This window comes from Polyodon spathula, chromosome 3 (genome assembly GCF_017654505.1).
Source record: "Polyodon spathula isolate WHYD16114869_AA chromosome 3, ASM1765450v1, whole genome shotgun sequence".
In the NCBI taxonomy this organism is placed as follows: Eukaryota; Metazoa; Chordata; class Actinopteri; order Acipenseriformes; family Polyodontidae; genus Polyodon; species Polyodon spathula.
Window position 1 is genome coordinate 83979625 of NC_054536.1, and position 17512 is coordinate 83997136.

The 17512-nt window shown below is 35.8% G+C and overlaps 1 protein-coding gene across 1 annotated transcript in view; it reads left to right on the forward strand.

The window, feature by feature from the left end:
* Positions 1-17512, forward strand: part of LOC121313521 (piezo-type mechanosensitive ion channel component 2-like) — a 181866-nt gene that overhangs the window by 151558 nt on the left and 12796 nt on the right. The window contains exons 30-40 of the mRNA XM_041246172.1: positions 347-471; positions 2832-2903; positions 5363-5466; positions 9050-9170; positions 11511-11588; positions 12638-12804; positions 13197-13390; positions 13940-14110; positions 14848-15420; positions 15935-16193; positions 17189-17371. Coding sequence (XP_041102106.1) covers positions 347-471; positions 2832-2903; positions 5363-5466; positions 9050-9170; positions 11511-11588; positions 12638-12804; positions 13197-13390; positions 13940-14110; positions 14848-15420; positions 15935-16193; positions 17189-17371 — 2047 coding nt within the window. The remainder of the gene's footprint in view (positions 1-346; positions 472-2831; positions 2904-5362; positions 5467-9049; positions 9171-11510; positions 11589-12637; positions 12805-13196; positions 13391-13939; positions 14111-14847; positions 15421-15934; positions 16194-17188; positions 17372-17512) is intronic.

Below are 17512 nucleotides of genomic sequence, written 5' to 3' on the forward strand. Positions count from 1 at the left end.
CAGCGACGCCACAGAGTACACCAGGTTACGCACGGTCAGAGTGTGCTCCGACAGCCTGAGATTGAGTTTACGAACGTACGCTTGATAACACAGAACTTGCAGATAACATGTCTGAAACAGAAGCACAGCAAAACATTGAAAATGTAAATAAATCTAGAAAATAAAATTTAAAAAGTTTACAATAACAATAAAGGCAGTGTCTACCGGTTTCTATTTGCAATACAGCCCCGATTTATTGAAATATCCTGTAGTCACGGCTATATTCTTTAAATGTTAGTCAAAATAACAGTAACAGTTAGAATAACAACAGTGATAGAGTAAATAGTTATTTTCTTTTTTAACTCAGAATGGATCGTATCAAAACCCGACAGCAGAAGTTCAAGAAGGGCAAGGAGAGAATGTTGAGCTTGGCCCAGGAGTCAGGAGAGGGGGCGACCCTGATTCAGAATGAGGAAGAGGAGGATGATGAAGGTACCTCAGTTACAATTCGTCACTGTGCATGTCTGCTCTTGAAATCACCATTAAGAGAAATCAAGGGCCATATTGAACAAAAGATCTGGATAATTCTTAAAGCTTTTTACTCCCTATAGAAATTAGCAAAACATTTTTAATTTAGATAATAATCATAATTTAATTTGGAGCTCTATGTACTAATATTACTTATGTGTTCGTAAATACTGCAAATTCGTAGCCTGTCCTTCGTAGAGGTTTTGCGAGCGACTTCTAAAGTAGCTCTTTCATTATAAAAGATTCACAATGACAAAAGTCAAGATTTAGAACTTCCTTCCGGCAAAGACAAATGAGTGGTATAGTGTGAACAGAAAGAAGTATATATATATAAAGCATCGGTAGGCGAGTACAAGAATCTTGAACTGGATGCGAGCGGTGATCAGGAGTCAGTGGAGTGAGCAGAGCAGCGGAGTAACATGGAAGAAGCGAGGTAGAGAGAGCACCAGGCTAGCAGCAGAATTCTGGATGAGCTGGAGCGTACAGGACGCAAGGAGGCCAGCCAGGAGGGAGTTGCAGTAGTCTAGGCGGAAGAGTACCAGGGGCTGGAAGAGGAGTTGCATGGAGTAGTTGGTGAGGAAGGGTAGGATTCTTAGTATGTTGCTCAGGAAGAATCAGAAGGTGCGTGTTAGAGTGGAGATGCGCTGGGAGTAAGAGAGGCAGGGGTCCAGGGTTACTCTGAGGTTCCTGGCTGAGGAGGAGGGAGCGAGCGTGGTAGATTCCAGAGGAATGGATAGAGAGAGATAAGAGGAGGGGGAAGATCAGGAGGGGAAGAAAAAGAGGTCAGATTTAGAGATCTTGAGTTTGAGTTGATGTGAGTGCATCCAGGAGGAGATAGCAGACAGACAGGTAGCGATACAGGAGGGGATGGTGGGGTCAAAAAGGGGGAAGGAAAGGATAATCTGAGCATCATCAGCATAGAAATGGTATGAGAAACCTTATGTAAATTAAGATATTTTCTTCAGACTTCAATCCTAATGTGTTTGTGGTTAATAAAAGTGATCCCCTTAAAATATTACCATATTCTTTAGAAACCACTTTGGTTTTACAGATCATATTAATGTTTCCCCAAAGTTCAGCTCTGTAAAGATGATTTGTAAAGTATCTAAGTGTGTTTCTGGTGCTAATTGAGATTTTAGTTACTATATACAGTAATACAATTATTTTTTACTTCTTCGTAATATTCTATGTCTCTTCATTTGGCATGTGGGGATTATTAAGATTAATATAATGGATATAGCAGGGTTTTTTTAGCAGGTCTAATTTTCATATTTACGTTACTCTAATTGTAAAGCTAGTTTATGATGTTAGTAGCCTGAGGCCTTTAGTATTGCAAAGTTTTCAGCAGAAATGGGCTTCAAATTAACCCCAAAATAGCAGTCAAATACAGCCGATAAAGACCCATAAAAAGTCACATATAGTTGTAACAATGTGTTTAACAAACGTCTTCTCTGCTATTTGAATGATATTACTGTGAATTTACCTGTATGCTAAGAAAAAATAATGATGGCAAAAAAACAAGCTCATGCCAATAAAATCAAAATAGTAAAACATATAACACTCTTGTGAAACAGAATTCATTAAGAATATTCTCAAATGATCAACTTGAATTACGACAGGAACTTACCTTGCATTCTCGAAGTAGCAACAATCAAACTTAATTTTCTAATGTTAATCTTGGTTTGTATATTGCCCATTTTTGTATTATTATTTTTTGTGTTGAGTCAAATAAGGAGGATTTTTGTTTCAGTTTTTTTTTTTTTATTAAATAAAAAAAAAATGATTTAAGAGTTATAGAACATGAGTCCCATTACTTATGTAACATGATATTTATTTAATCTGTTTTGGTGAATTGCATATTGTTTGATATTCATAAACTGTTACTTTCTACAACTTCCATGTGCAGTGTGTTTTTCTTGTAGTTTCATTTGAAAATAAAAATCATCAATATTTATATGCTGAAGCTCAGCTTTGGCTGTGGATTCCTCATGTCTGTTTGGGAACTTCTACCGTTAGTTTTATAGATATGCAGGCATGCAGGTAAGGCAGGACAAGTACCATTACCTGCATGTTTTGACATAAAATTACCCAAATCAACCTGAAGAAACCTTCAGTGAAAGCAGCATCTGTAAATATTGATGACATTTTAAATTCCAGTAATGAATAAGTTTTGCATAAAAAAATGAATGAATAATGAATATATGTTCTGTAATGCTTTAACATTATGGCTTTTTTTAAATACCTGTTTTTACAGCTACTTAGAAATATTTATAACAAGTGCAATATTCATTTTTAAATTAATGTCTGAACGTATTTTATTTTAGGAGAAGCAGACAAAGAAAAAGCCAAGGGCAAAAAAAAGCAGTGGTGGCGGCCTTGGGTTGACCATGCTTCCAGTAGGTTTTCCACAATCCCCTGTCAATTCTTTTGAAGTGAAGCCTTATATCCTTGACTAGAACCCAGTGGATACTCTTACTGCTCAGTCCATGTACTTTTTCACTGTGGACATGACTCTACAGAACCTTTAGAACCAAGTCTAGAAGTTTTTTAATGAGATATTATTGCTTTTGGAGGCCTATTTAAGGGTTCATGTAAGATGTTCAGTTGTTTTATCCTTAACAACCAACAGGTTTTGGTAAGCTACATTTTATGTAACTCTGTACCTAAACAAAATCCTTTAAAGGTGACCTTAAATAGGACAACTTGGTAACGGATCAGTGCCAAAAAGTGATAATGCCCATTATCTTACCTGCTTCTTGAATTTGAACGAAACAACTGAGTGTTAATCACTATAGATAAAGACAACCAAAAGACATAATTATTCCCTGATGCAGATTTGTAACTAAACCTTCACACCCATGAAAGGGTAACTTTTGGGACTATTTCTGTAGAGTCACCAGTAAAGTATAACTCTGTTTGTGCTAATTGATGTCATAGGGCCTGCTTAAAAAGAGGCAGTATCCTTTCCTCAGGCCTGGTGATCGTATATCCCATTTATTCTGGCCAAATCTTGATCTAAAAGAGATTTAATTGTGTCATAAGAAATAAACTCAAGTTAATTATTCAAGAAGGAAAATGGATTATGCCTCTTATGCAGTCATACATGTATGATAATTGAGGGACCCAAAGTGAAACATCATCCTCAAGCTGAGTATTTTCTGGAGTTATTTTCTACTGTTTTCATACCCCAAACCAAACTGACTCACCTACAGCTTCCTAAGTGAAAGGAAGCACCGTGTTTGTATTGCTGCTTTTACAGGGATATTGAATCCTGTTATACTGAGGCGGCCCAGAGAGTATGGGGTAGAATGGAAGTAGAGCACGGGAAGCTCTGTAACTGCTCGTGCAAATAAACCTGGCCTCTTTTACACTGGCTGGCAAGCGCATTCCACCTGTTTCCTCACCCTGTCAATCCTGCATCTGTTCTTGGAAATTAGGCCCCCGTCTAACCATTCAGCATTGCAATTTTTGTCTCTTCACTTGCAGTGTGTTTCTAAACCAAAAAGCTAATGTAGGATGGAAATGTAATTAATATCCCAAGTCACAGTTTATCAAACAGTATACAAAATGATTATCATGTATGTAATTGACAAGCGGTTATTGTGCAATTATGTAAGTTGATCTCACCAGCACAGTTGCTGGCACAGTATCTTCATGAGGTGATGTTCAAATCCTTTGGGTTTCTTTCTTTTCATAAGGACTGAAAACGTGGCCTATCATTTATAAATTGTCAGCCTTAGTCATCATTTTCTGATGTTCCTTTTATTTATTTTTTATTTAATTTACCCTTTCATTCTCCCTACATTGTCATGAGTAAAAACTCTTCTGTTCAAAGATATAAGGTGATGTTAACAACTAACCATTATTACTATTTGGAGTGAAATGTATATTTTATGGAGGCCAGTCTATCACTGGTTGGGAGTTACAGGCAGTAAAATATTGTGGTTTAGCCATTGATGGCTTTTACTCTTTTTTTTTTTTTTTTTGCTTTCAAACCTAACAATATTTCGTTTTTTAGTACTGATTTTCCCCCTAAAACTTGGCTTTTACAATTGTATATTGACCCCGCTTTTAATCTCCTCTTCTGATGTGTACACATAATGTTAAAATCTAGAGACATTCTCTCGTTATGTCTTTTGTTTTATTACTATTTTGTTTGGTGTTTCTGAAGTTAAAAAAAAAAAAAGTGATTAAAGGTAAGTATCAACTCCTACCTGTATATTAATATAAGTTGTGTTGCCTTACCTTTACGTTAAAGTTAAATTCATATACCTATTAAACTAAGCTTTTGAACACCCATTGACGCAAACCTATGCTATTTCTTTATTGGGGTCTATTAAATTGGTCTGAATCGTGGCCGAAAAATAAGTACAATTTGTAAAAGGTTACCTTAATGTGGTAAAACATTATTAAATGTCAGACTTATCCTACATTAAATGAACACAGAGTAAAGCATGTTAATTAACATTGACATCTATCTTAATACCGCTTACAACAAATGGAATGAGGTGCCTTGGCTGCATTTTAATTAACATCACAGAAAACAAAACATCAGAAAGAGGGCAGAGTTAGATCAATTAAATAAACCCCTTGTATCTGAATCTTCTCCAGCAGAAGCAGGGACTAATGCACATTTTCTCAAGTGAACACAAATGACTGGTTCCACAGACTATGATAAATATTAATCCTGGACGTCTCAGTGTGACCCTCGAATAGTGCTAATCGTGGTCTGTGAAACAAGCTGTAAACGTTTCTTTATGGATAAGCAGGGAATAACACTCTGCATCTGATCGTCTGAGTTTACCTGCGCAGTTGCAGTATCTCCTTGTTCACTGCTTGCCCTTGTATACCTTAGTGGTGAGGAGTGGGGATTATTACTTGTTTGAGACGGACAGTGAGGAGGAAGAAGAGGAGGAGAAAAAGGAAGATGAAGTGCCCCCTAAGAAATCTGCATTCCAGGTGCGTTGTAACCATGAACAATAAACAGTCCTCTGGTCCCTACATGTAATAAAATAAAATAAAAATATTGTTTTCTGAAATCCCTGAATCTAATAAGCTGCTCATCATAGATGAAAGAACATGTCTTTAAATTAAATCTTTCCAGGAATCTTTCAGTCTTCTTAGATCAGATACATTCATTTCTGATTTAATGGTTTTCTGCTTCTTATCTTTGAGAAAACTGCAATTTAAAATGTCACAAATACACTGTACAGAATATATCTTAATGTGTTATACTTATTGCTTCTTCTGGTGGGAAACATAAGCTACTTCAACTTTCTAAAAAAGTTAAAAATATAGTTTTAAACTTTATTTGATCTTCATGTCATTGTATATTTTGGAATTGTCTGATTTAAAAGACAAAGGGTCTTGTTTTTAAATTCCATTAAATATGATTTATATCTAGCAGGCAGGGTCAAATGGTATGTAGGTTAATTTCCTATTGAGCTTAAATTGTTTTCTCCTGGTATTTAACATTAATATCAACTGAATCTTGACATTTACCTAACACTAGGCATTCCTGCTGTTTCAGTCAGTTATCACATGCAAAATAATTTACATGTTAAAATGTATAAATACTAATAAAGCTTTCTCAATGACATGTTACCCTTTCTCCTATATTATAAGTATATCTTCATTAACATACTCCTACTAACTCTCTCACTTTGTCCTTCTTTGTAGACAGCAATTGGAAAATTTGCTTCAGCTATTTTGGCCTTACCAAAATCTATTATTAAACTGCCCAAAACTATTCTTCAGTATGTAATCAGGGCAGCAAAGGTATTTGCCAGACATTTTATGTGTGTGCAGTGTGTTTCTTCCTATCATCCCACACCACGTTGAACTGCATTTTCATTTAGTGATGCAGATATTAAAAGAACAGCAATGATCAAATTGCATTGACTATCGTTTATTCATTTACATAAAACTAATAACAAAAATGGAAACTAATGTATAAAATGAAAATGCAGTTGACTATTTCCTTCATTATTCTCATTCTTTTAATGACCGTGTTTGTGATTGTGAGAAGCTCATGATTCTTTGCATATATCCATCAGGACTGGATACTATTGGGTTTTAGTTAGAGAAAATTATTTCACAGAAAGCAGATAACATTTTTTTTAAATTAATATTAGGCATCAAGTTACACTGGCAGCTTTGAATAATGTTAATTTTAAAATGATTTCTATTGACTTTTTTTTTTTTTTTTTTTTTTTTTTTAAGTATCAACATTATTGTAAATAGCATTGTTACAAACATCTACTTTACAAAAGTAAATGTTGTATAAACAGTCAGCACTTGGATATATCACACTCGGATACACGTCAGTCGTGTTTTACCGTCCTTGGATTAATAAACAAATCAATTCCCATTTTATATATATATATATATATATATAGTAACAAATTAATGCACTTACATTTTCCCTTATGGCTCAACTATTTTTTACCAAGTTCACCACGGTGGCGAAGGCTTTGAAAAATGTACTTGTATAAGACTGCCAGCACGGTTACTTTCAACATGTGCTGGTAGATGAACCAATACAGGCCTTTTAATTTGATTTCATTTCGCCCAATGAAATGCCTTAAGCATAATCACGTGCATGCTGTTGGCGGGAGGACAGAGGGTCTAATTAGAAACAGTCAGCGAATGGTGCTGTTTTTAAAAATTATTTAAAAAAAAACTAAAAACATGGCATCCAAATGGAAAAATTCTTGACATTCTTGAAAATATTGTAGAGACAAATGATCAGAATCCAAAAGATGTAGGCCAGGAATACCAATCACCCATGTACACAAAACTAAAATATGACCGTGATAGTCACAGGGGGGTGAAGCAGTCATGGTTTTGAACATACCCTCTGGTCCCAAAAAAGAACATTTTCACAGAAAAAGCCAGAACATGCAGCATCAAAAGATCACATCTACCTTTTTTTTTTGTTTTGTTTTGGTTTTTTTTTTCTTCGTGGTTTGCTATCTCTTTAAAATGTGATCAGATGTATTTTGGAAATACTAACAGTGAATTCGAAAGAGGAACAATGTAATAAAATAATTAACACATTTATTATTTTAAAAAGAAGGATTTGTCTCACTAAAATAACATAAAACAATTGATCATTAAACTGTTTTAGAAACTGTGGTCTATTTTTTTTAATCTGTGATCTTTAGTTGCTTTTGTGCATTTTCTTTTGCAAGTGAACTGTGACATTAGGGCCTTATCGAACACTGTATTCTGCAATTTTGAATACTGACTTTGGATGTTGTTTTAATTCCGGAAATTGTGTTTTTTTTATCTTTTGTTGAATTGCGTTGCCTTTTATATTTTATGCAGTTCTGTGCATGGATCACATTTTGATTTCATTTTTCTGTTGGGTCGTTAGTTGGGAATTTTACATACTGCTACAATACGTACCGGATTTAAAAGTATGTACTACAGACCAGTGCCGTCTCTTTTGGCAAGTGATATTTTCAGAATCATATTGTTCTGAATTAAAATACTACTTCTGTGAAAATATAGTACTGTATGAACAAAAACAACTACAGTACATCTAAATGGAAACCTACTTATTTTAAAATACATTCCTATAAGCTATGTATTTTTGACATTGTATCTTTTTTGTGTTCTCTGAAAAAAACAGACAAGGGTTGGGCCAAAATGAAATAATCAGATATGCCTCACATTCGTTTAAACATTACTGAAGTCAAAATTGTATAGGGTCAGATATGTGAGTGCTGACTGTATTGTATTTATTCTGTAATTATATATATATATATAAAATAATTGGATGCCTTCACAAAGTTACCAAAAAACAATTGCTCTTGACACAAAAGTGCAGAATTAAAAAATATATATCTACCCAGGTATTTATTTATAACCAGATGAGCCTACATTTTTGTACTAACATTAGGAGTGAAAAAAACAATTCTGCTAATGGGCTAGATTGATATTATTTGGGGCATAATGAGTTTGATTAATGGAATGACCTAATGTTTTGTTACCTACTGTAAATGCTATCTTAACAAACATTGCTTTACTGCATGAGTTTGTGTGTGCCTTGAATATGCACTGTTGTCAACAACCCCTGTAAAACAGAACAGCTTAATTAATTTCACTTGCCACTGGAAATCAGTGCATGCTCAAAACCACGTCTGTTTAAATATCTATTCATTTTTATTTCATTACTTTAAGCTTCAACAGAAAGTCACTTGCCTGAAAAGTATTTTAGCAAAATGTTTTGACTTGTGCATTATTTAATTTTGTGTTAAAAAGCTTTGTTTCATGAGTTTATTTACATATCGCATGCTACTTGCAACAATTTACAAAATTGTACGCTAGTATGCCGGGCACATTTAACACAGTGAAGAGTGTTATTGTGCTCTACATATTATTTGAGCTGTGGAGGCACGAAGAATCAGACATACTGTCTAAATATAAATCCAGCTTATTTAGTGTAGGGTTCCATACGTGATGTTTCTGTCTGGTTTGCATTGTTATTGTTTAGTTGTAGTGGTGCACAGAGATTCAACAAGACTCTCTTCTTCAGTTTGTTTACCAAGCCTTGATGACAGATTCCAAAACAACCCTCAAGGAACAGAGCAAAGAGAAAATGAAGTTTTGGAAGAGGTACACTAGTAAAGGCAACAAGAAAAAAGATGACAAAGAAGGTATGTGTTTCCCTGTTGTCAGCCATGCACAATTCAGTAAAACTTAATGGTGACCTTTTACCAGCCAGTGTAGCTCAAAACATTATTCTTTTTTATTATATATATATTTGCAATAAAAGCACATGACAGAGGCATCTTAAAGTAGTCTCTGTCTTTAACAGCCACAAGTGCTTGGTCCAGTTCATTCAGGTTTCAGTGAATGCTAAAAACCAAACTGTCTAAACTCCAGCTTGGTTACTCAGTGTATGATGCTGTGGTGGGTTATGGGAGGAAGCGATGAGACACGGGAAGCGCGTAGTTGTGGTTGGATTCTTTATTTATAATTCCCACAAGAAAAAAAAATGCCTCCGTTACCAGCTATGGTAACCAGAGGCTAAAAATGAAAACAAAAACAGAACATAAACACTGCCATGGTTTTCCAGTATTCCACACCCCACAGTAGGTGGCTCGGGCTTCCTCTTAAAAAAAACCAGGACACGTAACTCCTGCAGCTCCCAAGGATCTCAGGGGAAAAGTCCGGACTCACAGGCAGCCGGTCTGGGAATCCTCAGTCTGAGTGTAAACAAAAGACAAACAAAAGAACAAAACTCACAGCACTCATGCAGCATAACTGCCTCCATCCAGGATAGCCACCAAATGGCAGAACCCCACAGCTTAAATAGTGCTGAGCCCTGCACCTACAATCAGTGCATTGCCCAACCTCAGCCAATCCTCAAATGCAGCACAGCTGATTGCAACAATGGGGCTCAACCATGAGGTTCTGCCCCAAGTTAAGATGGCCACCACCACTGTGGCTTCTGCCCCAACCATGACTCCGCCAGTCTCCTTTGTCTCGGTCCTTCCTGCACAGCGCTGCCAGTAGTCGGGAGGGCAAATTACAAGAGGGACTCCTTTCACTCCTGTCACAGATGCGTTTTCTTATTATACATTATGAACAAGGACTGTGGCAAACCTTAGTTTAGGACACACTCAAATTAAACTAAAATATTTATGCACTCACTTGTATATATATTTTTATAGTTTTGGGTTAAACTATATTAAACAGATTGGCACCATAGAATAATAACATAGAACATAATTGTTGGACACTGCACCTTTAAGACTTTGCTTTCCAGAGGATTTTAAATAAAGTCCAACATTCTGGTCCCCACACCCTTTAAAATTATTATTTTTGTAAATTATTACTGTAATATAATAGTAATGGAAAATAATGCCTTGTTTCTGTTGCCAAAAGGTTCAATCTAAAACATGTTGATCTCAACATGGTCTGGGGCTGTATTCAGTCTGCCACCTTTTCCAGCAGTAAGGAAGAATTTAGTTTGCTTCCTGAATTTTGCATCAAAGAATGAGGATAGCTGAAAAGCTGGAGTAACATAGCAAGAGTACTCTGACAGTTCATGGATTATTCTGTTTATAGAACAATTATATTTTGTTGTAAAGAAAGTGTGCTCAGACATTTATTCAATAGCTTTATTCAGAGGACTTGTTTCCATTTGCTCAGCCATTTCTTCAGTGTAATCTGGATTAGTGCAATTTGCCCAGTCATTCTGATAGTGGATTTGAATGACTGCAAGAAACATTTCAAAATGAGCTCTGGCGAAGAAAATATTCATGGAGCAGCACTGAATATGAAAATGTTTTTCATGCTAGTGTAACAGGGTTGTAGCTGGGCTTGAGCCCCACAAGCTCATCTGTATTCGTGGTTTTAGAGCTTTGAAACGCATCTCCTCTCACCGATGGGACAGAATCTATAACAGCAGTGTATCACACAGCATTAGCCATTACACTAGATCTCAGAACAATTTAGAAGGGCCTATTCTGAATAACATGAATGCTTTCTTTAACACAGATACGTAAAAGTGTTACAATGTGTTCCCAAACATGAACATTTATCTTACTTGTGCTCTGCCTTTTTTTTTTTTTTGGAACCTTTTGAGTCTTACCCTGTGCCATAGAGCACCATTTACATAAGGATGCTTTCTCACTTCCACCACCAGAGTGACTGGGTCAATGAGTTTTATTCAGACATATTCCACTATCATTTTGTTAGAGTTCAATCCTCTGCTGCTGATGAAAATGAACGAGACAGATTTCTAATCACTTTTGTCTAGATCCTGATGGCAAGTGGAAACCAGGCACTAAATGCAATGATACAAATAAACCGTAGTATACTCAGAGTCCATTCAGAGCTCAACATAAAGCAACAGAAGTAAAGCAGCATATATGTTTAGACTTTCACTTAATAGCGTTGTTCTGTGGAAAGGGATCTGCAATGTGCAATGAAAGCAATGTCCTGTATGTGCTGTCCTGGATTCTGATGTTCCAACATTGCTCAATCAGCTTATGTTGCCATTGAGTGTGGAGAGCAGGAGGAGGAACCAGGAGCCACAGGAGAAGGAAAGAAATCTAATGGACCAGGTATGAACAACAAAGGACACCTAAATGGAAACGTGTTTAGTATGCATGCATGTCAAGGTATAAATACGTCAGTGTACGTGGACTGTAAAAAGGTTGTTTATTTATATATATATATATATATATATATATATATATAATATATATATGTGTGTGTGTGTGTGTATATATATATATATATATATATATATATATATATATATATATATATATATATATATATATATTGTTATCCAAGTACAGTAACTTAAATACAATTGTGTGGAATCATACTGTTCAGGTTAAGAGGGGCCTAATTGGTTTTTTCAGGGGCTTTTATTTCTAAACACACATTAGTAAACCTCTGCTTACAAGAAAGTTCATATTGTAAGTGTACAGATGCTCTTTCAACACCTCATATATCAGAACAAAACTGTATACTTGCAGGGTTAGATAAACATGTGGTGCAGTGTTCACGGAGGGAAGCTTTTTTGTTGTTGTCACAATTCAACTAATAGCTAGTTGAATTGTGACAGTTTAGTTACAGTTTTTTTTGGCAGATTAATTATTATTTTACCTAATATGAAACACGTTTACAAGTAAATTGGTCATTTCATTTACCCATCCTTAACTCTTTTATCATGACAACCATTTTGAGTTCTCTTGTTTCAATATTTAATTTTGCTCATTTTCTCTCTATCAGAACTGGCACTGCCTGTGGCTGTATAATCATTGTTGCCATCTCCTTTTGACTACGATTGCAAAAGATGTGGTGACTTAATTTTACCGGCCCCACCTTATTCATACTTATTCATTCTGTTTCTATAAGTCAGGTGTGGCCAGAGTAAAAAATACAGTGACATTTGAAGTTTAAGAGAGGTTAACGCAAACATTTGAATCACATGTGAAACAGAGATGCTCAAAGAAAATATACCTGATGTGGTTAACATATGTTTTACGTGGGAATCACATACAGCATCATTGATGTGTACTAGTATATGTGTTTTGACACATGTTCTAATTCCACTAATTGCAGTAAAAAAAAAAAAAAAACTTCTTGTTCTTGCCCACAGATAACATCATAAAGAGGGTTTTTAATATTGTGAAGTTCACCTGGGTCCTGTTTTTGACACTGCTGGACAGCTTTACAGAATGGCTGAACTCCATTTCCAGGGAGCATATCGATATATCCACTGTGCTCAGGATAGAACGATGTATGCTGACCAGAGAAATCAAAAAGGTACCGAAGAGATTCAAAATGCAAGGTTCCTTCAAGTTATGTTTGAATATAATTTTTCATTATTTCGGCTGGGATTTTTGCTCCATTGCAGTTCATTTCAAATTAAACAGCAGGTAAACAGAGCCTTTGATGACCCATCCTTCATTATCAAATGCCAACAAATTCAAGAGAGCCTCTACTGACACATAGTGGCTTAAACTAGTAGTATAGTGGCTGAAAACAAACACTTAATCTGGGCCATGCGCCAAAATATTTTTGAGCATATTTTTTTTTCACAATTATGTAGTTGCTTAACAAGCCAGCTAGCTTCTTTTCAATCGTCCCCAAAATTCTGATCCCTAATTTAGTTTACCATCTACATTTAGGCTTTTTATGTTTTTATTCCCTAACAGGGAAATGTTCCATCTCGGGAGGGTATCCATATTTATTACCAGAACCAGATGCGGTTGAATCTTTCCAGGGAGTCTGGGCTGGACCAGCTTGATGATGACCTCTCTGCTTCATGTCCTCACAATGCAGACCGGAAACGTGGGGCATCCAGAATGGACAGCTTAGACTCTGTAGCCTCTCGTGACAGCTTGTCCAGGTGTGGATTATAGAATTAAACAACACAGTACAGCAGCAATGTGATGGAAATGATTCTTCAATGAGTTATGGAAACGCCTAAACCCCACAACAGTATGGGATGTGCTGACTTATTACCGGTTGAATCTTCTGTAAAAAAAAATATACTTTTTTTATTCCATGAGTATGTCAGTGATATGGTAAATACTCTGGTAAAATAAAAAATAAAAATCCTTATGGTTAAATTTTAATTATATAAATGTATTTGATGAAGGTAGCTTTGTTGAAGGCAAAAACTGACCATTGATTGCTCCAATGATTTGATTGTTTTGTTTTTCTGTATTACTGTATACTGCATTTGAAATGGGTGCCAAAGGGAAGCCAAACGATATCACAAAAAAAAAAAAAAAATGTTAACAAAAACTATCCCCTAAGGCTTGTCCATTTGGCTTGGCTTCTTTCTTCATCAGAAGTCATAGTTATGTGTTAGTCTTGTGCATTCATGTATGTCTATCCTCATGTTGCATAGTCTTTGCTAATTAGGTCTCATTCTAACCATTTGTGCTGCTAGTGTCTACACTGAAGCCACCATGCTGTTTTCACGGCAGTCTACCTTAGATGATTTAGATGGACCCCCAGAACATGTTCCTAAAACAAGTGAGCGTGCTCGACCTAAGCTTCGCAAAATGTACAGCATGGAGATGTCCTCCTCATCAGTTGACAGTGACAGCATTGTGTCAAGGTGCCGAACTCATGCATGCATTCTTCATTAATCATTGGTGTTTTACTGTAATGTGTCCCAATGACTAGTATCTTATCTGGAATACCCACTAACATGAATTTCTTTTAATAAGTTACATTCTTCAGTTGCTACCTGGGAATTGATACTGTATGAAATGGAAAAATGATCTTGTCTTTGCGAAACATGCTTAGATTTTCTTGTGTAAGTCTGACCCAGATGTGTAGTTTCAGTAGTCAAATCTTATAAATAACCCACCATATCCATTATTTTTGATACAGTTACACTGTAGCATCATTAGTTAAACAGACCAACAAATTGAGTAAATGATTAATTATTTTTAATAGTGGTCTTGTTTTATGAATTGAATGTTAAATATATGATATGTCATTATTTATGACACTAAACTATTCAAATTAAGAAGGTCACGGACAAGATTGCCAAAGTGTTAAAATATATTTAAATGCTCTTCTTTAGTCTAGCTGTTTTTTATGTTATGATCTCACCCATTTAGATCAAAATAGAAAAGCATAATATTGTATATTTGCTAGAACGCAGTACTGTATTTTAGGGTTTGCTCCATAGTTTTCTCAAAGCTAAAAAAAAAGCCATTTTTTTATTGTTAACTGTGAGACAACATTGCATTTGTCCTTGGTTCAGCTAGTGTAATTAACAATTTGACATCATCCCTAACCTGTTAATAACAAACTGTAATCTGTATTTTATTGCTTCCCCAATAGTGAACCAACACAGTGCACCACAGTGTTCTCCCGTCAGGGTACCACTGACACAATTGAAGAAGTGGAGGACGAAGAGGATGAGGGCGCCCTCACCAGTGTTGTATATCAGACAGACTCAGGGGTGCCATTGGGGGCAGGGGGTCCAGGATACCCCGATGAGGAACCTGGATATAAAATAGAGGTTGATGCAAACCGTGCAGAGGATCAGGAATGTTACACTGAACAATGTGATTCAGGGGATCAAGAACATGGGGTGGGAGATCAGGAATTAAATGTAGGAGATCACCAATATGGTGCTGAAGATCACATGTACCCAGCAGAATGTGTGATCGAGCTGTACACCCCTGACACTGATGGGCCTGCCACCTACCCCACAGACATTGAGGGAGACGTGCCGCCTTCTTACAGCAAAGCTGTCAGCTTCGACAGAATGTCTGTCAGCTCTATCGAGGACTCTGCTGACAACCAGTTAATGGCCATGACAACGGACGACAGCAGGACAGAAAATTTGGATGACATCATATTGCCATCCCTTACCCACGAGCTGACTGCCAGCGAGCTGCTGCTGAACAAGTAGGTCTTTTTTAAGTCTCAAAGTAAGGTAATATACAGTATGTAAGCATGAAGCAAATCAACACATTTACAGTTTGTGACTGAGACCTGCCATATTTAGAAAACATATACAGTAGCTTCCCAAATAAGAACCTTTGAATTTTTGAATTTAATTCCCCACCCCACAGTACAAACAGACAGATCTTGTTGGAAAACATAAATCTGAGGGTTATCATATCGATCTAATCATTAACCACTATTAAGTTAAATAAAATAGTGCTCTTTTTACACCATGGGTAGGAAAATAAAACATCTACAACTTCACATGCATATTTTGTGTGTAAAACACCAGGATATTTTCATGTTTTAATATTTTCATCACCCTTCATTTTCCAGGTTTATTCTCTTTGTGTCTTCAGTATTCCCTATTGCTTTCACTTGATTGTAATAAACACTTCTGCAAAGGTCTGCAGCTGTAAGGGATATTTTATTTCTGTTTTGGTTCGTCATGGTTTCCTGTCGTTCTGTCTTTCAGGATGTTTTATGATGAAGAGTTGGAAAGCTCTGATAGCTTCTACAAACAGCAACCTCAGATACTACAGCTTTGCTATGCCCTCTACAACACACTGGTAGCTCGCTCAGAAATGGTGTGTTACTTTGTCATCATTCTGAATCACATGATTTCTGCCTCCATGTTAACCCTGGTGCTCCCCATCCTCATCTTCCTGTGGGCCATGCTTTCAGTTCCCAGGCCTAGCAAGCGTTTCTGGATGACGGCCATTGTCTACACTGAGGTATGGTTGCATCTTTAGCAGTTTATCAGTTGTTGCTTTACTGACCCTGTGGTTGCAAAGCAAGTTGCTACTTCTAGAATATGTCATGTTTTCTTTTTTACATCTGTAAAATGTTTCAAGGTTGAAGTCAATAATGTCCCAAGCTGATGTTAAAAATGAAAGTTAATACCGGAGTTGCTTAAACCCCTTGATCATTGCTTTTGGTTGGTTTAGAATAGTTATATTTTCACAGTTAGTTTTTTGAGTTTAGTTTAACTGCCTTTGCTGTAATAAAAACATACTTCTGAATACTGTGTGTTGGCAAAGACACAAGTAGTGTATGTATTTTAGTTTTTCCTTTTGTAAATGAAGTGATTAACTAATGTATTATATAAAGTTTGTACAGCTTTTTACCATTAGATTTGTTGTGTTTGTTGACACGTATTTGTTTTGTTTGCATTATATTGTTTACGGTGCAGCAATGACACCTGTGTGTCATTAAGTATGGATTACTGAAAGCAAAGATTGTGTAAAAAGAGGTTCAAAATATTGCCAAAAAAGTACCAAAACAGATTTTAAAGAATTCTAAATGGGGGAAACGGTTACAGTATTTTACAATAGTAAAATATGGATCACATAGAGACATTCTTTTTAAATAAAAGAAAATTTAATCTAAAGGCAGAAGCATGTTTGGCTGAAGTATTTTCCTCCCACTTCCTAAAGCAATTAGTATAAAATCCCCCTGCTACATCTTACTCACTAGGCATGATTAACAAAAGCAGTACAGAAAACTTTAAAACTTTGTTCCATGCCTTGCTCTGTATACAATAATACTCCATCTAAAATAGGGTTTAGTGTGTGTGTGTGTAACTACTGAATATATATATATATATATATATATATATATATATATATATATATATATATATATCATATCTATGTCATAGGAAAACATTAACAAATGATCATTTGAATAACTTTTGTTAATTACGATTTCTGATTTGTTTTTGTTGCAGGTAGCGATTGTGATAAAATACTTTTTCCAGTTTGGTTTCTTTCCCTTCAATCAGAACTTAGTGGTCAATAAGAACAAGCCCTATCACCCACCCAATATAATAGGAATTGAGAAGAAGGAAGGCTATGTGCTCTATGACCTGCTTCAGCTCTTGGCTCTGTTCTTTCACAGATCCATTTTAAAGGTACATGTTTGTGTTTATTAAAGCCAGCTAAGGACAGTTCCTTTACGAGAAACAAGACGAGAGCAACAGTGATACTGTTAGTTACCCAGTGTATCTCTCAATGGCCAGTAAAAAAGCAATATTAATCTGTACTTATACACA